We start from the raw sequence: 23,618 nt of genomic DNA on the forward strand, positions 1-23,618 counted from the left end.
TCCTGTCAAGCATGATTGTGTACCTAGTTTTTCCTGTCAAGCATGATTGTGTACCTAGTTTTTCCTGTCAAGCATGATTGTGTACCTAGTTTTTCCTGTCAAGCATGATTGTGTACCTAGTTTTTCCTGTCAAGCATGATTGTGTACCTAGTTTTTCCTGTCAAGCATGATTGTGTACCTAGTTTTTCCTGTCAAGCATGATTGTGTACCTAGTTTTTCCTGTCAAGCATGATTGTGTACCTAGTTTTTCCTGTCAAGCATGATTGTGTACCTAGTTTTTCCTGTCAAGCATGATTGTGTACCTAGTTTTTCCTGTCAAGCATGATTGTGTACCTAGTTTTTCCTGTCAAGCATGATTGTGTACCTAGTTTTTCCTGTCAAGCATGATTGTGTACCTAGTTTTTCCTGTCAAGCATGATTGTGTACCTAGTTTTTCCTGTCAAGCATGATTGTGTACCTAGTTTTTCCTGTCAAGCATGATTGTGTACCTAGTTTTTCCTGTCAAGCATGATTGTGTACCTAGTTTTTCCTGTCAAGCATGATTGTGTACCTAGTTTTTCCTGTCAAGCATGATTGTGTACCTAGTTTTTCCTGTCAAGCATGATTGTGTACCTAGTTTTTCCTGTCAAGCATGATTGTGTACCTAGTTTTTCCTGTCAAGCATGATTGTGTACCTAGTTTTTCCTGTCAAGCATGATTGTGTACCTAGTTTTTCCTGTCAAGCATGATTGTGTACCTAGTTTTTCCTGTCAAGCATGATTGTGTACCTAGTTTTTCCTGTCAAGCATGATTGTGTACCTAGTTTTTCCTGTCAAGCATGATTGTGTACCTAGTTTTTCCTGTCAAGCATGATTGTGTACCTAGTTTTTCCTGTCAAGCATGATTGTGTACCTAGTTTTTCCTGTCAAGCATGATTGTGTACCTAGTTTTTCCTGTCAAGCATGATTGTGTACCTAGTTTTTCCTGTCAAGCATGATTGTGTACCTAGTTTTTCCTGTCAAGCATGATTGTGTACCTAGTTTTTCCTGTCAAGCATGATTGTGTACCTAGTTTTTCCTGTCAAGCATGATTGTGTACCTAGTTTTTCCTGTCAAGCATGATTGTGTACCTAGTTTTTCCTGTCAAGCATGATTGTGTACCTAGTTTTTCCTGTCAAGCATGATTGTGTACCTAGTTTTTCCTGTCAAGCATGATTGTGTACCTAGTTTTTCCTGTCAAGCATGATTGTGTACCTAGTTTTTCCTGTCAAGCATGATTGTGTACCTAGTTTTTCCTGTCAAGCATGATTGTGTACCTAGTTTTTCCTGTCAAGCATGATTGTGTACCTAGTTTTTCCTGTCAAGCATGATTGTGTACCTAGTTTTTCCTGTCAAGCATGATTGTGTACCTAGTTTTTCCTGTCAAGCATGATTGTGTACCTAGTTTTTCCTGTCAAGCATGATTGTGTACCTAGTTTTTCCTGTCAAGCATGATTGTGTACCTAGTTTTTCCTGTCAAGCATGATTGTGTACCTAGTTTTTCCTGTCAAGCATGATTGTGTACCTAGTTTTTCCTGTCAAGCATGATTGTGTACCTAGTTTTTCCTGTCAAGCATGATTGTGTACCTAGTTTTTCCTGTCAAGCATGATTGTGTACCTAGTTTTTCCTGTCAAGCATGATTGTGTACCTAGTTTTTCCTGTCAAGCATGATTGTGTACCTAGTTTTTCCTGTCAAGCATGATTGTGTACCTAGTTTTTCCTGTCAAGCATGATTGTGTACCTAGTTTTTCCTGTCAAGCATGATTGTGTACCTAGTTTTTCCTGTCAAGCATGATTGTGTACCTAGTTTTTCCTGTCAAGCATGATTGTGTACCTAGTTTTTCCTGTCAAGCATGATTGTGTACCTAGTTTTTCCTGTCAAGCATGATTGTGTACCTAGTTTTTCCTGTCAAGCATGATTGTGTACCTAGTTTTTCCTGTCAAGCATGATTGTGTACCTAGTTTTTCCTGTCAAGCATGATTGTGTACCTAGTTTTTCCTGTCAAGCATGATTGTGTACCTAGTTTTTCCTGTCAAGCATGATTGTGTACCTAGTTTTTCCTGTCAAGCATGATTGTGTACCTAGTTTTTCCTGTCAAGCATGATTGTGTACCTAGTTTTTCCTGTCAAGCATGATTGTGTACCTAGTTTTTCCTGTCAAGCATGATTGTGTACCTAGTTTTTCCTGTCAAGCATGATTGTGTACCTAGTTTTTCCTGTCAAGCATGATTGTGTACCTAGTTTTTCCTGTCAAGCATGATTGTGTACCTAGTTTTTCCTGTCAAGCATGATTGTGTACCTAGTTTTTCCTGTCAAGCATGATTGTGTACCTAGTTTTTCCTGTCAAGCATGATTGTGTACCTAGTTTTTCCTGTCAAGCATGATTGTGTACCTAGTTTTTCCTGTCAAGCATGATTGTGTACCTAGTTTTTCCTGTCAAGCATGATTGTGTACCTAGTTTTTCCTGTCAAGCATGATTGTGTACCTAGTTTTTCCTGTCAAGCATGATTGTGTACCTAGTTTTTCCTGTCAAGCATGATTGTGTACCTAGTTTTTCCTGTCAAGCATGATTGTGTACCTAGTTTTTCCTGTCAAGCATGATTGTGTACCTAGTTTTTCCTGTCAAGCATGATTGTGTACCTAGTTTTTCCTGTCAAGCATGATTGTGTACCTAGTTTTTCCTGTCAAGCATGATTGTGTACCTAGTTTTTCCTGTCAAGCATGATTGTGTACCTAGTTTTTCCTGTCAAGCATGATTGTGTACCTAGTTTTTCCTGTCAAGCATGATTGTGTACCTAGTTTTTCCTGTCAAGCATGATTGTGTACCTAGTTTTTCCTGTCAAGCATGATTGTGTACCTAGTTTTTCCTGTCAAGCATGATTGTGTACCTAGTTTTTCCTGTCAAGCATGATTGTGTACCTAGTTTTTCCTGTCAAGCATGATTGTGTACCTAGTTTTTCCTGTCAAGCATGATTGTGTACCTAGTTTTTCCTGTCAAGCATGATTGTGTACCTAGTTTTTCCTGTCAAGCATGATTGTGTACCTAGTTTTTCCTGTCAAGCATGATTGTGTACCTAGTTTTTCCTGTCAAGCATGATTGTGTACCTAGTTTTTCCTGTCAAGCATGATTGTGTACCTAGTTTTTCCTGTCAAGCATGATTGTGTACCTAGTTTTTCCTGTCAAGCATGATTGTGTACCTAGTTTTTCCTGTCAAGCATGATTGTGTACCTAGTTTTTCCTGTCAAGCATGATTGTGTACCTAGTTTTTCCTGTCAAGCATGATTGTGTACCTAGTTTTTCCTGTCAAGCATGATTGTGTACCTAGTTTTTCCTGTCAAGCATGATTGTGTACCTAGTTTTTCCTGTCAAGCATGATTGTGTACCTAGTTTTTCCTGTCAAGCATGATTGTGTACCTAGTTTTTCCTGTCAAGCATGATTGTGTACCTAGTTTTTCCTGTCAAGCATGATTGTGTACCTAGTTTTTCCTGTCAAGCATGATTGTGTACCTAGTTTTTCCTGTCAAGCATGATTGTGTACCTAGTTTTTCCTGTCAAGCATGATTGTGTACCTAGTTTTTCCTGTCAAGCATGATTGTGTACCTAGTTTTTCCTGTCAAGCATGATTGTGTACCTAGTTTTTCCTGTCAAGCATGATTGTGTACCTAGTTTTTCCTGTCAAGCATGATTGTGTACCTAGTTTTTCCTGTCAAGCATGATTGTGTACCTAGTTTTTCCTGTCAAGCATGATTGTGTACCTAGTTTTTCCTGTCAAGCATGATTGTGTACCTAGTTTTTCCTGTCAAGCATGATTGTGTACCTAGTTTTTCCTGTCAAGCATGATTGTGTACCTAGTTTTTCCTGTCAAGCATGATTGTGTACCTAGTTTTTCCTGTCAAGCATGATTGTGTACCTAGTTTTTCCTGTCAAGCATGATTGTGTACCTAGTTTTTCCTGTCAAGCATGATTGTGTACCTAGTTTTTCCTGTCAAGCATGATTGTGTACCTAGTTTTTCCTGTCAAGCATGATTGTGTACCTAGTTTTTCCTGTCAAGCATGATTGTGTACCTAGTTTTTCCTGTCAAGCATGATTGTGTACCTAGTTTTTCCTGTCAAGCATGATTGTGTACCTAGTTTTTCCTGTCAAGCATGATTGTGTACCTAGTTTTTCCTGTCAAGCATGATTGTGTACCTAGTTTTTCCTGTCAAGCATGATTGTGTACCTAGTTTTTCCTGTCAAGCATGATTGTGTACCTAGTTTTTCCTGTCAAGCATGATTGTGTACCTAGTTTTTCCTGTCAAGCATGATTGTGTACCTAGTTTTTCCTGTCAAGCATGATTGTGTACCTAGTTTTTCCTGTCAAGCATGATTGTGTACCTAGTTTTTCCTGTCAAGCATGATTGTGTACCTAGTTTTTCCTGTCAAGCATGATTGTGTACCTAGTTTTTCCTGTCAAGCATGATTGTGTACCTAGTTTTTCCTGTCAAGCATGATTGTGTACCTAGTTTTTCCTGTCAAGCATGATTGTGTACCTAGTTTTTCCTGTCAAGCATGATTGTGTACCTAGTTTTTCCTGTCAAGCATGATTGTGTACCTAGTTTTTCCTGTCAAGCATGATTGTGTACCTAGTTTTTCCTGTCAAGCATGATTGTGTACCTAGTTTTTCCTGTCAAGCATGATTGTGTACCTAGTTTTTCCTGTCAAGCATGATTGTGTACCTAGTTTTTCCTGTCAAGCATGATTGTGTACCTAGTTTTTCCTGTCAAGCATGATTGTGTACCTAGTTTTTCCTGTCAAGCATGATTGTGTACCTAGTTTTTCCTGTCAAGCATGATTGTGTACCTAGTTTTTCCTGTCAAGCATGATTGTGTACCTAGTTTTTCCTGTCAAGCATGATTGTGTACCTAGTTTTTCCTGTCAAGCATGATTGTGTACCTAGTTTTTCCTGTCAAGCATGATTGTGTACCTAGTTTTTCCTGTCAAGCATGATTGTGTACCTAGTTTTTCCTGTCAAGCATGATTGTGTACCTAGTTTTTCCTGTCAAGCATGATTGTGTACCTAGTTTTTCCTGTCAAGCATGATTGTGTACCTAGTTTTTCCTGTCAAGCATGATTGTGTACCTAGTTTTTCCTGTCAAGCATGATTGTGTACCTAGTTTTTCCTGTCAAGCATGATTGTGTACCTAGTTTTTCCTGTCAAGCATGATTGTGTACCTAGTTTTTCCTGTCAAGCATGATTGTGTACCTAGTTTTTCCTGTCAAGCATGATTGTGTACCTAGTTTTTCCTGTCAAGCATGATTGTGTACCTAGTTTTTCCTGTCAAGCATGATTGTGTACCTAGTTTTTCCTGTCAAGCATGATTGTGTACCTAGTTTTTCCTGTCAAGCATGATTGTGTACCTAGTTTTTCCTGTCAAGCATGATTGTGTACCTAGTTTTTCCTGTCAAGCATGATTGTGTACCTAGTTTTTCCTGTCAAGCATGATTGTGTACCTAGTTTTTCCTGTCAAGCATGATTGTGTACCTAGTTTTTCCTGTCAAGCATGATTGTGTACCTAGTTTTTCCTGTCAAGCATGATTGTGTACCTAGTTTTTCCTGTCAAGCATGATTGTGTACCTAGTTTTTCCTGTCAAGCATGATTGTGTACCTAGTTTTTCCTGTCAAGCATGATTGTGTACCTAGTTTTTCCTGTCAAGCATGATTGTGTACCTAGTTTTTCCTGTCAAGCATGATTGTGTACCTAGTTTTTCCTGTCAAGCATGATTGTGTACCTAGTTTTTCCTGTCAAGCATGATTGTGTACCTAGTTTTTCCTGTCAAGCATGATTGTGTACCTAGTTTTTCCTGTCAAGCATGATTGTGTACCTAGTTTTTCCTGTCAAGCATGATTGTGTACCTAGTTTTTCCTGTCAAGCATGATTGTGTACCTAGTTTTTCCTGTCAAGCATGATTGTGTACCTAGTTTTTCCTGTCAAGCATGATTGTGTACCTAGTTTTTCCTGTCAAGCATGATTGTGTACCTAGTTTTTCCTGTCAAGCATGATTGTGTACCTAGTTTTTCCTGTCAAGCATGATTGTGTACCTAGTTTTTCCTGTCAAGCATGATTGTGTACCTAGTTTTTCCTGTCAAGCATGATTGTGTACCTAGTTTTTCCTGTCAAGCATGATTGTGTACCTAGTTTTTCCTGTCAAGCATGATTGTGTACCTAGTTTTTCCTGTCAAGCATGATTGTGTACCTAGTTTTTCCTGTCAAGCATGATTGTGTACCTAGTTTTTCCTGTCAAGCATGATTGTGTACCTAGTTTTTCCTGTCAAGCATGATTGTGTACCTAGTTTTTCCTGTCAAGCATGATTGTGTACCTAGTTTTTCCTGTCAAGCATGATTGTGTACCTAGTTTTTCCTGTCAAGCATGATTGTGTACCTAGTTTTTCCTGTCAAGCATGATTGTGTACCTAGTTTTTCCTGTCAAGCATGATTGTGTACCTAGTTTTTCCTGTCAAGCATGATTGTGTACCTAGTTTTTCCTGTCAAGCATGATTGTGTACCTAGTTTTTCCTGTCAAGCATGATTGTGTACCTAGTTTTTCCTGTCAAGCATGATTGTGTACCTAGTTTTTCCTGTCAAGCATGATTGTGTACCTAGTTTTTCCTGTCAAGCATGATTGTGTACCTAGTTTTTCCTGTCAAGCATGATTGTGTACCTAGTTTTTCCTGTCAAGCATGATTGTGTACCTAGTTTTTCCTGTCAAGCATGATTGTGTACCTAGTTTTTCCTGTCAAGCATGATTGTGTACCTAGTTTTTCCTGTCAAGCATGATTGTGTACCTAGTTTTTCCTGTCAAGCATGATTGTGTACCTAGTTTTTCCTGTCAAGCATGATTGTGTACCTAGTTTTTCCTGTCAAGCATGATTGTGTACCTAGTTTTTCCTGTCAAGCATGATTGTGTACCTAGTTTTTCCTGTCAAGCATGATTGTGTACCTAGTTTTTCCTGTCAAGCATGATTGTGTACCTAGTTTTTCCTGTCAAGCATGATTGTGTACCTAGTTTTTCCTGTCAAGCATGATTGTGTACCTAGTTTTTCCAGTACTGGACTCTGTCTGGTTGATCCAGGCTTTGTAGACCTCCACAGGGTTTGTGTTGATTCGCAGGTTCCTGTCCTCAATCACACGCGTGATCAATGGGTTCAACATTTCCTTTAAGGCATTCTGACCACGCTGGTTTCTGAGGAGTTCATGGAATACATTAGGCATGTATGTGCAAGATTAGCATCTGTATGATTATGGCTATGTGTAAGACTATAATCTGTATGATTATGGCTATGTGTAAGACTATAATCCGTATGATTATGGCTATGTGTAAGGCTATAATCTGTATGATTATGGCTATAGGTAAGACTATAATCTGTATGATTATGGCTATGTGTAAGACTATAATCTGTATGATTATGGCTATGGGTAAGACTATAATCTGTATGATTATGGCTATGTGTAAGACTAATCTGTATGATCATAAAAAAATGCTAACCTGTTAAAACCAACAATCATTTTGACAACCAAAGGATTTCCTGTTACTATGTCAGTCATTTTGTCCACTTTAGAGCTGAAAGATTAAGTACAGTAATGTTAGGAGGTATGGCTGAAAGATTAAGTACAGTTTTTATTAGGAAAATAACAGTACACTTTGAAATAGTAAAGAATGTAAAGAAAACATTGTAGATATAAAGGTTAATTTTATTGCCTTAAAAAACCGTTATGATGAAAAATTGTCTGGTACAACATTTAAAAGGCAGAAATCTCAAATAAAATAAAAAAAAAACAAACCAATATATATAATTCTCTTCATGGAAGTTCCATGCGGGAGCCCACATAAGCATGCTGAACCACCCCCTCCCTCACTGTCTAGGCATATCGCTACCACCCCCACCAGTCTGGTGAGCTCTGGTTCGCAACAAATGTTTACAATCGCAGAGCAGGGTCGAATTAGGGGTCATCCGTTTATGACGTCCACTAGAGGGGGGTGGGGGTCGGTTCAAAAAATAATAACCGACTTTTGTGGGCGCATGTGGACTGGAAGTTGGTTCAGGTCAATGTGGATGTCCACATGAGGAATTAAACCACAAAATACTTACATTTGATCACTTAAAAAATAAATTTAAAAACTGAACATGAAATGTAGATTATACATTAAATCGGCAGTTCTTGTGGTAAATGTATAAGAAATGTAGCTGTATACCGCCCGCATAAACAAAAATAAATTTTTTTTTTCAAGCGGGAGGGGATTGGGCTGTGACTGCGGCAATTTTCTAAAACAATTCATGGTATTTCCAGTTTATTTTTAAACATTTCATATTAGGCTTACATTAATATTTTGTGTTAAAGCCTAAGATGATGTAGATCTAGTCATTTTTTTCAAACAAAAAACTCAAAATAACCACCTTACAATTAGATATTTAAATAACAGTGATTAACTGCGCTTGCTTGGTCAGGTGTGTAAGACTAATGCCCAGCCCAACCACAAAAAGGGAGAGAGGCAGTTTGTTAAAGAAACACATGCCGCGGAAAGTTGAGTAAAAGTAATATAATGAAGTCACGTTGATTAGCCGAATTTAAAATCGTTGATCGCTAGACAGCCACAAGTGACAGTAAAAAGTTAGGTCTAAGCATCTTTAGTTAAAAAAAATGGATGACTACCTGCAGTCTCTAACTCTGAAAAAAAGTGGGTAAAAAAAACCCTTTAAAATTGAGGGGCAGGGTTCACATAAATGGATGACCCTCTAGTGATGGCTATCAGGGGCAGATAATTTAGTTTTTAGATTTGAAACTAAGCGGAGGTAATAAGTTCTGCTTGATCTTTTCATTTTCATCTGTAAACTGTCGCCATGGACAACTGCTTTCACGGTGTGTGTGTGTGAGGATATTTGTTCTTCACGAGCTACTAATAGTGTTTAAAAGCAAAATATTTTTAAGAAGCAAGATTGGTAGTGTTGAATTCACAAATTACGAATTACTGAAAAGTAGAAAATAAAACAACTAAATAGCGGCATAGATATGCTTACGGCGCGGGTCAGCTCATAAAAAAATAAATAAATAAAAGGCATGCAACATTATTTAAATTATTATGAAACCAAAGAAACAGTTATGAAGGGCATGCAACATATTGCTGTAATAAGATTAAAACTGCCGGCAAAGATATAAAAATTTATGGCAATGTAAAAGTTAATATTCAAATGAAAACAAATAGGGTTGCAAGCAGTTGTTTGCCATTACAGTTAAAATTCAATTTTGCTTTAGCATGATATAAGGCCATATAAAATAAACATTTAACATAAATAGCTATCTATCCTTTAGCCAACATTTCAGATCTCAAATAGCTATCTGTTCCTACATTTATAGCACACCTCTCAGCACTGAATCAGTTCTAGTTAACTCTATCATAGTACACCTCTCAGCACTGAATCAGTTCTAGTTAACTCTATCATAGTACACCTCTCAGCACTGAATCAGTTCTAGTTAACTCTATCATAGTACACCTCTCAGCACTGAATCAGCTCTAGTTAACTCTATCATAGCACACCTCTCAGCACTGAATCAGTTCTAGTTAACTCTATCATAGTACACCTCTCAGCACTGAATCAGTTCTAGTTAACTCTATCATAGTACACCTCTCAGCACTGAATCAGTTCTAGTTTACTCTATCATAGTACACCTCTCAGCACTGAATCAGTTCTAGTTAACTCTATCATAGCACACCTCTCAGCACTGAATCAGTTCTAGTTAACTCTATCATAGTACACCTCTCAGCACTGAATCAGTTCTAGTTAGCTCTATCATAGTACACCTCTCAGCACTGAATCAGCTCTAGTTAACTCTATCATAGCACACCTCTCAGCACTGAATCAGTTCTAGTTTACTCTATCATAGCACACCTCTCAGCACTGAATCAGTTCTAGTTAACTCTATCATAGTACACCTCTCAGCACTGAATCAGCTCTAGTTAACTCTATCATAGCACACCTCTCAGCACTGAATCAGTTCTAGTTAACTCTATCATAGTACACCTCTCAGCACTGAATCAGCTCTAGTTAACTCTATCATAGCACACCTCTCAGCACTGAATCAGTTCTAGTTAACTCTATCATAGTACACCTCTCAGCACTGAATCAGTTCTAGTTAACTCTATCATAGTACACCTCTCAGCACTGAATCAGTTCTAGTTTACTCTATCATAGTACACCTCTCAGCACTGAATCAGTTCTAGTTAACTCTATCATAGCACACCTCTCAGCACTGAATCAGTTCTAGTTAACTCTATCATAGTACACCTCTCAGCACTGAATCAGTTCTAGTTAGCTCTATCATAGTACACCTCTCAGCACTGAATCAGCTCTAGTTAACTCTATCATAGCACACCTCTCAGCACTGAATCAGTTCTAGTTTACTCTATCATAGCACACCTCTCAGCACTGAATCAGTTCTAGTTAACTCTATCATAGTACACCTCTCAGCACTGAATCAGCTCTAGTTAACTCTATCATAGCACACCTCTCAGCACTGAATCAGTTCTAGTTAACTCTATCATAGTACACCTCTCAGCACTGAATCAGCTCTAGTTAACTCTATCATAATACACCTCTCAGCACTGAATCAGCTCTAGTTAGCTCTATCATAGTACACCTCTCAGCACTGAATCAGTTCTAGTTAACTCTCTTCTGGCATGCACAAAATTCAAGGCATGCTGTTATCAAAGAGAGACCTGGCTGTTATCAAAGAGAGACCTGGCTGTTATCAAAGAGACCTTAACCAAGGGGAACATGCAGTACTTACATTCTTCTGATGGTGCCCAGATAGGAGGGAAAAGCAAGACAATTTAACATTACCACCATCTACAATGTGCTAACATAGCAACACTAGCTAAAACTGAGCTTAATACATTCACAGCACATGGGTGTGAGCTTAATACATTCACAGCACATGGGTGTGAGCTTAATACATTCATAGCACATGGGTGTGAGCTTAATACATTCACAGCACATGGGTGTGAGCTTAATACATTCACAGCACATGTGTGTGAGCTTAATTCATTTACAGCACATGTGTGAGCTTAATTCATTCACAGAACATGTGTGAAACAGCTGTTAGCAGCTAAAGCAGATTCTGTTATTGTCTACAGTCTCAAGGTGCCCATACAGACAGCTAAAGCAGATTCTGTTATTGTCTACAGTCTCAAGGTCCCCATACAGACAGCTAAAGTAGATTCTGTTATTGTCTACAGTCTCAAGGTCCCCATACAGACAGCTAAAGCAGATTCTGTTATTGTCTACAGTCTCAAGGTGCCCTTACAGACAGCTAAGGTAGATTCTGTTTACCTGTCCTCTGGGCAAGCTCCTTAGACTGACATGTTACCAAGACCACAGCTACAAGACCACACTACTCACTTGATTCTGTCTACCTGTCCTCTGGGCAAGCTCCTTAGACTGACATGTTACCAAGACCGCAGCTACAAGACCACACTACTCACTTGATTCTGTCTACCTGTCCTCTGGGCAAGCTCCTTAGACTGACATGTTACCAAGACCGCAGCTACAAGACCACACTACTCACTTGATTCTGTCTACCTGTCCTCTGGGCAAGCTCCTTAGACTGACATGTTACCAAGACCGCAGCTACAAGACCACACTACTCACTTGATTCTGTCTACCTGTCCTCTGGGCAAGCTCCTTAGACTGACATGTTACCAAGACCGCAGCTACAAGACCACACTACTCACTTGATTCTGTCTACCTGTCCTCTGGGCAAGCTCCTTAGACTGACATGTTACCAAGACCGCAGCTACAAGACCACACTACTCACTTGATTCTGTCTACCTGTCCTCTGGGCAAGCTCCTTAGACTGACATGTTACCAAGACCGCAGCTACAAGACCACACTACTCACTTGATTCTGTCTACCTGTCCTCTGGGCAAGCTCCTTAGACTGACATGTTACCAAGACCGCAGCTACAAGACCACACTACTCACTTGATTCTGTCTACCTGTCCTCTGGGCAAGCTCCTTAGACTGACATGTTACCAAGACCGCAGCTACAAGACCACACTACTCACTTGATTCTGTCTACCTGTCCTCTGGGCAAGCTCCTTAGACTGACATGTTACCAAGACCGCAGCTACAAGACCACACTACTCACTTGATTCTGTCTACCTGTCCTCTGGGCAAGCTCCTTAGACTGACATGTTACCAAGACCGCAGCTACAAGACCACACTACTCACTTGATTCTGTCTACCTGTCCTCTGGGCAAGCTCCTTAGACTGACATGTTACCAAGACCGCAGCTACAAGACCACACTACTCACTTGATTCTGTCTACCTGTCCTCTGGGCAAGCTCCTTAGACTGACATGTTACCAAGACCGCAGCTACAAGACCACACTACTCACTTGATTCTGTCTACCTGTCCTCTGGGCAAGCTCCTTAGACTGACATGTTACCAAGACCGCAGCTACAAGACCACACTACTCACTTGATTCTGTCTACCTGTCCTCTGGGCAAGCTCCTTAGACTGACATGTTACCAAGACCGCAGCTACAAGACCACACTACTCACTTGATTCTGTCTACCTGTCCTCTGGGCAAGCTCCTTAGACTGACATGTTACCAAGACCGCAGCTACAAGACCACACTACTCACTAGATTCTGTCTACCTGTCCTCTGGGCAAGCTCCTTAGACTGACATGTTACCAAGACCGCAGCTACAAGACCACACTACTCACTTGATCTCCTCCTCAAGAGCTTTCTGAAAGAGCTTGGTCAGCAGATATTCCTCACGTTGGTTGGCTCCATAGTTAAAGAGTGAGTAAATGACCGCCTCCATGAACTTGGTGGTGCGAATGTGTGGCATCTCAAAGATCAGCTTGGCCAGGTAATTCGGGGAGGTTTGCAGCAGGTAGAAAAGGTGTTGATAGGTTTCCAGTCGCTCGTGGTTCTCCTTACTTAAAGCTTTCAGGCCCCCACCACGAGCACTCTCTTCACTTCGTCTGGTCAACTTCTTGTTGTGTGTCACAACATCCTGAAATTAAAATCAACTCTCTTCATTTTGTCTGGTCAACTTCTTGTTGTGTGTCACAACATCCTGAAATTAAAATCAACTCTCTTCATTTTGTCTGGTCAACTTCTTGTTGTGTGTCACAACATCCTGAAATTAAAATCAACTCTCTTCATTTTGTCTGGTCAACTTCTTGTTGTGTGTCACAACATCCTGAAATTAAAATCAACTCTCTTCAATTTGTCTGGTCAACTTCTTGTTGTGTGTCACAACATCCTGAAATTAAAATACTTGCTCAACTTGTCAGTCATAAAATCGTTAATATTATTCAGTCAACTACTTTATCCTAAAATGTTTTTCTGACAACTTAGTTGTGAGTCACAATCCAAGTTATCATCTGATATGTACATTACCATCTGATGTGTGTACATCAATATTACTATTAGATGTGTGTACAAAGTGTATCAGGTGTCTTACTTGTAAAGTGATTCTGTTCTTTATCAACAGACCAATTTTGATGTCCATCTGGTCTAAATCTTGTTCCAGCTGCTGATTTGACCGGATCTCTGCGACCACTTGTTGACGAAGTTTCTGAAGTTCTACAAGGTTTTCATTGAAAACATTTTTATAACCATTAGTACAGATACACTCCATCAAGTTCTACAAGGTTTTCATTTGAAACATTTTATAACCATTAGTACAATTACACTCCCTTTAATAGATTTGTATGAATGACACAAACAGTGGGACACAGTAGAGGAACTCAACCATCAAATGACACACTAGGTTAGCTCAACTATCAAATCACACACTAAAGTAGCTCAACCATCAAATGACACATTAGAGGAGCTCAACCATCAAATATGTGGTGAAGTGCACCTACCTAGCTCCTCAGCATAATCATTGTCACTAGCATCAAGTAGGTGAACAAACTTTCTGACAACAGCCAGAGATGGGTTCTTGTCTGTAGCTGCAGGAAGACAAATAAGCGTCAATCACAAGTCCTCACAATACAACATCCATCACAAGTCCCCACAATACAACATCCATCACAAGTCCTCACAATACAACATCCATCACAAGTCCTCACAATACAACATCCATCACAAGTCCTCACAATACAACATCCATCACAAGTCCTCACAATACAACATCCATCACAAGTCCTCACAATACAACATCCATCACAAGTCCTCACAATACAACATCCATCACAAGTCCTCACAATACAACATCCATCACAAGTCCTCACAATTAAACATCCATCACAAGTCCTCACAATACAACATCCATCACAAGTCCTCACAATACAACATCCATCACAAGTCCTCACAATTAAACATCCATCACAAGTCCCTTGACCAAATTCCACCAACATTCATGACAAATAAAAAATCAAACATCCACTACACGTCCCCAAAATAAAACACCCACAACAAGTCCACACAATTGAACATCCAAGACCAAAATCCACCAGCATTTATGACTAAAAATCAAACATTGATAACAGGCTCCCACAAGAACGGTTTACACTTTAGCTTTGGTAAAGATATCCTTCTTACTTAAAGCTTTATAATCTTGTCTTGCTAGATTGGAACGGAAAAATGCTTGAATTTTTACTATAGCATCCTCCTGCAATGTTAGAGTTTTTAAATTAATGTAATGAAAAATGCTTGAATTTTTACTATCCTATCCTCCTGCAATGTTACAATTTTTAAACTAATGTCATGAAAAATGCTTGTTTTTACAGTACTAGACTATAACTAAAATTAATTCTAATCTAAAAATGATTTTATTTAAAAGTGTTGAAACAAAAAACTCATACTTACATTATCTTTGAAGTATTGTAATCTTTTTCTGTATGCTGACCTGTCACGCCACATTCTATAGTAGGACTGCAACTGTTGAGCAAATACATGTACTAGTCAGCATTCATGTCACATTCATGACAGCAGAGAACACAACTTGAAGACTATTTGATCAAACAAACCTTGCTTAACTCTTTACAGTCCGAGGTATCTAAACTATTTTACTTCCCTTATAGCCAGGAGAAATGGTGCATTTTTCAATCATGACAGTTTTTAAAAAAATTACTTTAAAATAACATGTTACAAAAATAAAATATACAGCATTATACACATTATTATGTATAAGGTTAAATAGCATAATAATTTACTAATGATAAATAAAAATATTTATCCCAGAATAACAAACAAAACGCTACTTCTAATATTTCAATAAAAAATGTATTTGATATGCAGTCAGTGCAGCTACTCTCTTTGTCAATATTACTGTATAAATGAAATTATAAATAAAGCTAAGTGAGCAGCAGAGGTATTATAATTAGATTTAATTTCACTAATATAAGTGTATTGTCAGTTATTAAGAAAAAATAATATTCTTAACTTAAGAAAAATTGTATAAAATAAATCTCTTGTGATAGATCAACAAGAAAGTAAAGTAATAAAACTTCCCCCTTCTGCCCTTTGAATTCTTGTAACAAATGATACATCCGTCACTATGCATACTATACATAGTTTGGGCAACAGAGGGCGCTTCAGATTGTACCACATGAAAATATTCTCGGTTGACTGTGGGCACATAAGACTGTAAAGGGTTTCAGAAAACTCTATCAAAGCTATCAGCACATGAAGCAATAACATTATGTATCTGTCACCCACAAGTACTTACCAATGTGACCGAGTCTGCGTTATCTTTAAAGAAATTGATACGATCTCTATATTTATGACGCTGTTTAGATGCTCGCCAGAATGCCTAACATGGACCAGAAAAATTGGCAATTACAAAATAATGTACAACAGCTATGGAAAAAAGAAATTAACACACATTACACGCTTTCTCACCTGAATTTTAACAATAGCAGGCAGCTGTTTCTTCATGAAGTTCACCCGCTCCTTGTAAGCCTTGCGTGCCATATGACCTCTCATGTTAGCCTGGATTTTTGTAATCAATGCTTCGTTTGATTGAAAGAGCATCTGTCTGTCATATTTAGCTGTCACCTCAGATACAACACGCTGTAGAGGACAAAAGCAGATCAAGGAGGTGGTCAATCCTTGTGTTCCCCCAAGTGGTCAATCTACTTGTTTCTCCTTCATGTGGCTAATCCATTCATTGATCCAGCAAGTGAATAATCCACTTGCTCCACCAAATGCAATCCATTTGTTTGACCATATGGTAAAGACAAATTGTTCAGCCCAGCAATGGAGCTCTCCTGTATTATTTTCAAGAGATAAGAATGTGTTTTTGTGTAGATCTACCTGTATTTCCTCTCTTGTTAAGAGTGAGTAGTCCTTGACAATTGTATCTCCCCTGGTCCAGGCGTGCTCACCAGTGTGGACATTGTAGAAAAACTTTGTGCCATCTCTCAGCCGGTTCATCATCCAGCCACTTCCTGTCTCACCTAGAGGATTAGTGCAGTAACAGAGTCATGTCAACTTTCTTGGACTTAGTTAAACAGATTAGTGCAGTACCAGAGTCATGTCAACTTTGTTGGACTTAGTTAAACAGATAAGTGCAGTACCAGAGTCATGTCAACTTTGTTGGACTTAGTTAAACAGATTAGTGCAGTACCAGAGTCATGTCAACTTTGTTGGACTTAGTTAAACAGATTAGTGCAGTACCAGAGTCATGTCAACTTTGTTGGACTTAGTTAAACAGATTAGTGCAGTACCAGAGTCATGTCAACTTTGTTGGACTTAGTTAAACAGATTAGTGCAGTACCAGAGTCATGTCAACTTTGTTGGACTTAGTTAAACAGGCTGTTGTTAGTGTCCGGCTAGGGTTGGCTGTGTATGGTGTGTAAGGTTAGTGTTGGCTGTGTGTAGTGTGTACGGCTTGTGTTGGCTGTGTGCGTACGGCTAGTGCTGGCTGTGTGTGTGTGTGTGTAAGGCTAGTGTGTGTGTGTACGGCTAGTGTTGGCTGTGTGTAGTGTGTACGGCTTGTGTTGGCTGTGTGTGGTGTGTACGGCTTGTGTTGGCTGTGTGTAGTGTGTACGGCTAGTGTTGGCTGTGTGTGGTGTGTACGGCTTGTGTTGGCTGTGTGCGTACGGCTAGTGCTGGCTGTGTGTGTGTGTGTGTGTAAGGCTAGTGTGTGTGTGTGTACGGCTAGTGTTGGCTGTGTGTAGTGTGTACGGCTTGTGTTGGCTGTGTGTGGTGTGTACGGCTTGTGTTGGCTGTGTGTAGTGTGTACGGCTAGTGTTGGCTGTGTGTGTGTGTACGGCTAGTGTTGGCTGTGTGTAGTGTGTACGGCTTGTGTTGGCTGTGTGTGGTGTGTACGGCTTGTGTTGGCTGTGTGTAGTGTGTATGGCTTGTGTTGGCTGTGTGTGGTGTGTACGGCTAGTGTGTGTGTGTACGGCTAGTGTTGGCTGTGTGTAGTGTGTACGGCTAGTGCTGGCTGTGTGTAGTGTGTACGGCTAGTGCTGGCTGTGTGTGGTTTGTATGGCTAGTGTTGGCTGTAGTGTGTACGGATAGTGCTGGCTGTGTGTGGTTTGTATGGCTAGTGTTGGCTGTAGTGTGTACGGATAGTGTTGGCTGTGTGGTGTGTACGTAGTATTGGCTGTGTGGTGTGTACGTAGTGTTGGCTGTGTGGTGTGTACAGTTAGTGTTGGCTGTGTGGTGTGTACGGTTAGTGTTGGTTGTGTGGTATGTACGGCTTGTGTTGGCTGTGTGTAGTGTGTATGGCTTGTGTTGGCTGTGTGTGGTGTGTACGGCTAGTGTGTGTGTGTACGGATAGTGTTGGCTGTGTGGTGTGTACGTAGTATTGGCTGTGTGGTGTGTACGTAGTGTTGGCTGTGTGGTGTGTACAGTTAGTGTTGGCTGTGTGGTGTGTACGGTTAGTGTTGGTTGTGTGGTATGTACGGCTAGTGTTGGCTGTGTGTGGTGTGTACGGCTTGTGTTGGCTGTGTGTAGTGTGTATGGCTTGTGTTGGCTGTGTGTGGTGTGTACGGCTAGTGTGTGTGTGTACGGATAGTGTTGGCTGTGTGGTGTGTACGTAGTATTGGCTGTGTGGTGTGTACGTAGTGTTGGCTGTGTGGTGTGTACAGTTAGTGTTGGCTGTGTGGTGTGTACGGTTAGTGTTGGTTGTGTGGTGTGTACGGTTAGTGTTGGCTGTAGTGTGTATGGTTAGTGTTGGCTGTGTGGTGTGTACGGCTAGTGTTGCTCAGTGCCTGATACAGCATGTGCTGAGTGCCTGATACAGCATGTGCTGAGTGGCTGCTACAGCATGTGCTGAGTGGCTGCTACAGCATGTGCTGAGTGGCTGCTACAGCATGTGCTGAGTGGCTGCTACCTTGCTGAGAGGAGTGCTCCACAGCCCCAGCAAGAGCCTTGTGGTAGGTGTCTATACAGTCCACAGTGAGGGAGTGGACACTGAGCTCAGGTAAGGTCAGGGCTGACAACAAACCACTTTCATCACAGTCCTGGAGAGCTTTGTTCACTGATGACACTCCTAGGGACACTGGAACAGTTTAAATAGTCTATCAAACAAATGACTTCTTAGGGAGGAGAGGGAATATTTTCTTTAACATGGCATTGGATTAGCCATCTAGCAAAGTTGAGTGCAAATGGACTCACACTTTAAACCCTCCAATGTATTTGAATTGGCCTTGTCTACACAGGCTTGGATCTCCTCTAACCACAGAACTGCTGCATCATCTTTACTTTCCTACAGACAAGTTTTTTAAAATCAACTTTACTTCCTAAAGACACGTTGTTTAAAATCAACTTTACTTCCTAAAGACACGTTTTTTAAAATCAACTTTACTCCATAAAGACACATTGTTAAACCAACTTTGCTTTCTTAAAGAAAAATTTTTAAGATCAACTTTTCTTTTCTAAAGCAACATTTAAAACAAAAATCCACTTTTCTAATGCCAAGTTAAATAAACTTACTTTTATAGACACATTTTTAAATCAACTTCCTAACATACAAATTATTCTTTGAATTTTTTAAAGTCAAGTTAAAAAAATCATCTTTACTTTAAGACAAGTTATGTTCTCTACATAGACAAGATGTGAGCATTACCTCAGCTTTCCTGTCCTTGTGTCGGGCTAACAGGACCTGGTAATGGAAGGCTTGTGGAGATTGGATGTCTCTTAGTTTAGCCGCAGGTAGCTGCAGGGCCTCCACTGTCGCATTCTCATCTCCTTTATTGATGGCTTCATTGATCAGAGTTATTGCTTGGATCCCTGAGGGCAAAACATGGTCCATCTCAGACAAAATGCAACTGATGCTTTTAGAAAAAAAAACATGAGCTAAAGCCAAACACTGATCAAATATTGAGCCAGCCCATGTAAACTAAATCCAGTGCACTTACTCTCATGTTCCTGGTGCACCTGGAGGTGGACACTGTTGATACAGCCAACTATTTCAGCATGGGTCAGCAGTGGGTTCACAGACTGAAACAAGGTTAGAGACACAAGGTTACAGACTGAAACAAGGTCACAGGCACAAGGTCACAGACTGAAACAAGGTTAGAGACACAAGGTTAGAGACACAAGGTTAGAGACACAAGGTTAGAGACAAGGTCACAGGTGCAAGGTCACAGACTGAAACAAGGTTAGAGACACAAGGTCACAGGCACAAGGTCACAGACTGAAACAAGGTTAGAGACACAATTCACAGACTGAAACAAGGTTAGAGACACAAGGTCACAGGTGCAAGGTCACAGACTGAAACAAGGTTAGAGACACAAGGTCACAGACTGAAACAAGGTTAGAGACACAAAGTCACAGACTGAAACAAGGTTAGAAACACAAGGTTAGAGACACAAGGTTAGAGACACAAGGTTAGAGACACAAGGTCACAGGCACAAGGTCACAGACTGAAACAAGGTTAGAGACACAAGGTTAGAGACACAAGGTTAGAGACACAAGGTTAGAGACAAGGTCACAGACTGAAACAAGGTTAGAGACACAAGGTTAGAGACACAAGGTCACAGGCACAAGGTCACAGACTGAAACAAGGTTAGAGACACAATTCACAGACTGAAACAAGGTTAGAGACACAAGGTCACAGGTGCAAGGTCACAGACTGAAACAAGGTTAGAGACACAAGGTCACAGACTGAAACAAGGTTAGAGACACAAGGTCACAGACTGAAACAAGGTTAGAAACACAAGGTTAGAGACACAAGGTTAGAGACACAAGGTTAGAGACACAAGGTCACAGGCACAAGGTCACAGACTGAAACAAGGTTAGAGACACAAGGTCACAGACTGAAACAAGGTTAGAGACACAAGGTCACAGGTTCAAGGTCACAGACTGAAACAAGGTTAGAGACACAAGGTCACAGACTGAAACAAGGTTAGAGACACAATGTCACAGACTGAAACAAGGTTAGAAACACAAGGTTAGAGACACAAGGTTAGAGACACAAGGTTAGAGACACAAGGTCAGAGACACAAGGTCAGAGACACAAGGTCAGAGACACAAGGTTAGAGACACAAGGTTAGAGACACAAGGTCACAGGCACAAGGTCACAGACTGAAACAAGGTTAGAGACACAATTCACAGACTGAAACAAGGTTAGAGACACAAGGTCACAGGTGCAAGGTCACAGACTGAAACAAGGTTAGAGACACAAGGTCACAGACTGAAACAAGGTTAGAGACACAAAGTCACAGACTGAAACAAGGTTAGAAACACAAGGTTAGAGACACAAGGTTAGAGACACAAGGTCACAGGCACAAGGTCACAGACTGAAACAAGGTTAGAGACACAAGGTTAGAGACACAAGGTTAGAGACACAAGGTTAGAGACAAGGTCACAGACTGAAACAAGGTTAGAGACACAAGGTTAGAGACACAAGGTCACAGGCACAAGGTCACAGACTGAAACAAGGTTAGAGACACAATTCACAGACTGAAACAAGGTTAGAGACACAAGGTCACAGGTGCAAGGTCACAGACTGAAACAAGGTTAGAGACACAAGGTCACAGACTGAAACAAGGTTAGAGACACAAGGTCACAGACTGAAACAAGGTTAGAAACACAAGGTTAGAGACACAAGGTTAGAGACACAAGGTTAGAGACACAAGGTCACAGGCACAAGGTCACAGACTGAAACAAGGTTAGAGACACAAGGTCACAGACTGAAACAAGGTTAGAGACACAAGGTCACAGGTTCAAGGTCACAGACTGAAACAAGGTTAGAGACACAAGGTCACAGACTGAAACAAGGTTAGAGACACAATGTCACAGACTGAAACAAGGTTAGAAACACAAGGTTAGAGACACAAGGTTAGAGACACAAGGTCAGAGACACAAGGTCAGAGACACAAGGTCAGAGACACAAGGTCAGAGACACAAGGTTAGAGACACAAGGTTAGAGACACAAGGTCAGAGACAAGGTCACAGGTGCAAGGTCACAGACTGAAACAATGTTAGAGACACAAGGTCAGAGACACAAGGTCACAGGCACAAGGTCACAGACTGAAACAAGGTTAGAGACACAAGGTTAGAGACACAAGGTTAGAGACACAAGGTCAGAGACACAAGGTCAGAGACAAGGTCACAGGTGCAAGGTCACAGACTGAAACAATGTTAGAGACACAAGGTCATAGACACAAGGTCACAGACTGAAACAAGGTTAGAGACACAAGGTCACAGACTGAAACAATGTTAGAGACACAAGGTCAGAGACACAAGGTCACAGACTGAAACAAGGTTAGAGACACAAGGTCACAGACTGAAACAAGGTTAGAGACACAAGGTCACAGGCTGAAACAATGTTAGAGACACAAGGTCAGAGACACAAGGTCAGAGACACAAGGTCACAGGCACAAGGTCACAGACTGAAACAAGGTTAGAGACACAGGGTTAGAGACACAGGGTTAGAGACACAAGGTCAGAGACAAGGTCACAGGTGCAAGGTCACAGACTGAAACAATGTTAGAGACACAAGGTCAGAGACACAAGGTCACAGGCACAAGGTCACACACTGAAACAATGTTAGAGACACAAGGTCAGAGACACAAGGTCAGAGACACAAGGTCACAGACACAAGGTCACAGACTGAAACAAGGTTAGAGACACAAGGTTAGAGACACAAGGTCAGAGACACAAGGTCACAGGCTGAAACAAGGTTAGAGACACAAGGTCAGAGACACAAGGTCACAGACTGAAACAAGGTTAGAGACACAAGGTTAGAGACACAAGGTTAGAGACACAAGGTCAGAGACACAAGGTCAGAGACACAAGGTCACAGACTGAAACAAGGTCAGAGACACAAGGTCAGAGACACAAGGTCAGAGACACAAGGTTAGAGACACAAGGTTAGAGACACAAGGTTAGAGACACAAGGTTAGAGATACAAGGTTAGAGACACAAGGTTAGAGACACAAGGTCACAGACTGAAACAAGGTTAGAGACACAAGGTCACAGGTGCAAGGTCACAGACTGAAACAAGGTTAGAGACACAAGGTCACAGACTGAAACAAGGTTAGAGACACAATGTCACAGACTGAAACAAGGTTAGAAACACAAGGTTAGAGACACAAGGTCAGAGACACAAGGTCAGAGACACAAGGTCAGAGACACAAGGTCACAGACTGAAACAAGGTCAGAGACACAAGGTCAGAGACACAAGGTCAGAGACACAAGGTCAGAGACACAAGGTTAGAGACACAAGGTTAGAGACACAAGGTTAGAGACACAAGGTCACAGACTGAAACAAGGTTAGAGACACAAGGTTAGAGACACAAGGTTAGAGACACAAGCACAAGGTCACAGACTGAAACAAGGTTAGAAACACAAGGTTAGAGACACAAGGTTAGAGACACAAGGTCACAGGCACAAGGTCACAGACTGAAACAAGGTTAGAGACACAAGGTCACAGACTGAAACAAGGTTAGAGACACAATGTCACAGACTGAAACAAGGTTAGAAACACAAGGTTAGAGACACAAGGTTAGAGACACAAGGTTAGAGACACAAGGTCAGAGACACAAGGTCAGAGACACAAGGTCACAGGCACAAGGTCACAGACTGAAACAAGGTTAGAGACACAAGGTTAGAGACACAGGGTTAGAGACACAAGGTTAGAGACACAAGGTCAGAGACAAGGTCACAGGTGCAAGGTCACAGACTGAAACAATGTTAGAGACACAAGGTCAGAGACACAAGGTCACAGGCACAAGGTCACAGACTGAAACAATGTTAGAGACACAAGGTCAGAGACACAAGGTCAGAGACACAAGGTCACAGACTGAAACAAGGTTAGAGACACAAGGTCACAGGTGCAAGGTCACAGACTGAAACAAGGTTAGAGACACAAGGTCAGAGACACAAGGTCACAGACTGAAACAAGGTTAGAGACACAAGGTTAGAGACACAAGGTCAGAGACACAAGGTCAGAGACACAAGGTCAGAGACACAAGGTCAGAGACACAGGGTCACAGATTGAAACAAGGTCAGAGACACAAGGTCAGAGACACAAGGTTAGAGACACAAGGTTAGAGACACAAGGTTAGAGACACAAGGTTAGAGACACAAGGTTAGAGACACAAGGTTAGAGACACAAGGTCACAGACTGAAACAAGGTTAGA

The 23,618-nt window shown here is 40.8% G+C and overlaps 1 protein-coding gene across 1 annotated transcript in view; it reads right to left on the minus strand.

The window, feature by feature from the left end:
- Positions 1 to 23,618, minus strand: part of LOC131955948 (ras GTPase-activating-like protein IQGAP1) — a 58,265-nt gene that overhangs the window by 13,562 nt on the left and 21,085 nt on the right. Inside the window, exons 17-30 of the mRNA XM_059320273.1 lie at positions 19,389 to 19,470; positions 19,097 to 19,260; positions 18,646 to 18,736; positions 18,362 to 18,529; positions 16,333 to 16,475; positions 15,919 to 16,089; positions 15,746 to 15,829; positions 14,884 to 14,955; positions 14,617 to 14,686; positions 13,938 to 14,024; positions 13,532 to 13,653; positions 12,783 to 13,078; positions 7,545 to 7,619; positions 7,092 to 7,241 (exon numbers count right to left, since the gene is read on the minus strand). Of these exons, the coding sequence (XP_059176256.1) occupies positions 7,092 to 7,241; positions 7,545 to 7,619; positions 12,783 to 13,078; positions 13,532 to 13,653; positions 13,938 to 14,024; positions 14,617 to 14,686; positions 14,884 to 14,955; positions 15,746 to 15,829; positions 15,919 to 16,089; positions 16,333 to 16,475; positions 18,362 to 18,529; positions 18,646 to 18,736; positions 19,097 to 19,260; positions 19,389 to 19,470 (1,775 nt within the window). The remainder of the gene's footprint in view (positions 1 to 7,091; positions 7,242 to 7,544; positions 7,620 to 12,782; positions 13,079 to 13,531; positions 13,654 to 13,937; positions 14,025 to 14,616; positions 14,687 to 14,883; positions 14,956 to 15,745; positions 15,830 to 15,918; positions 16,090 to 16,332; positions 16,476 to 18,361; positions 18,530 to 18,645; positions 18,737 to 19,096; positions 19,261 to 19,388; positions 19,471 to 23,618) is intronic.

Source organism: Physella acuta, unplaced genomic scaffold, assembly GCF_028476545.2.
Source record: "Physella acuta isolate Inbredline_101_S28 unplaced genomic scaffold, ASM2847654v3 ptg000079l, whole genome shotgun sequence".
NCBI lineage: Eukaryota > Metazoa > Mollusca > Gastropoda > Physidae > Physella > Physella acuta.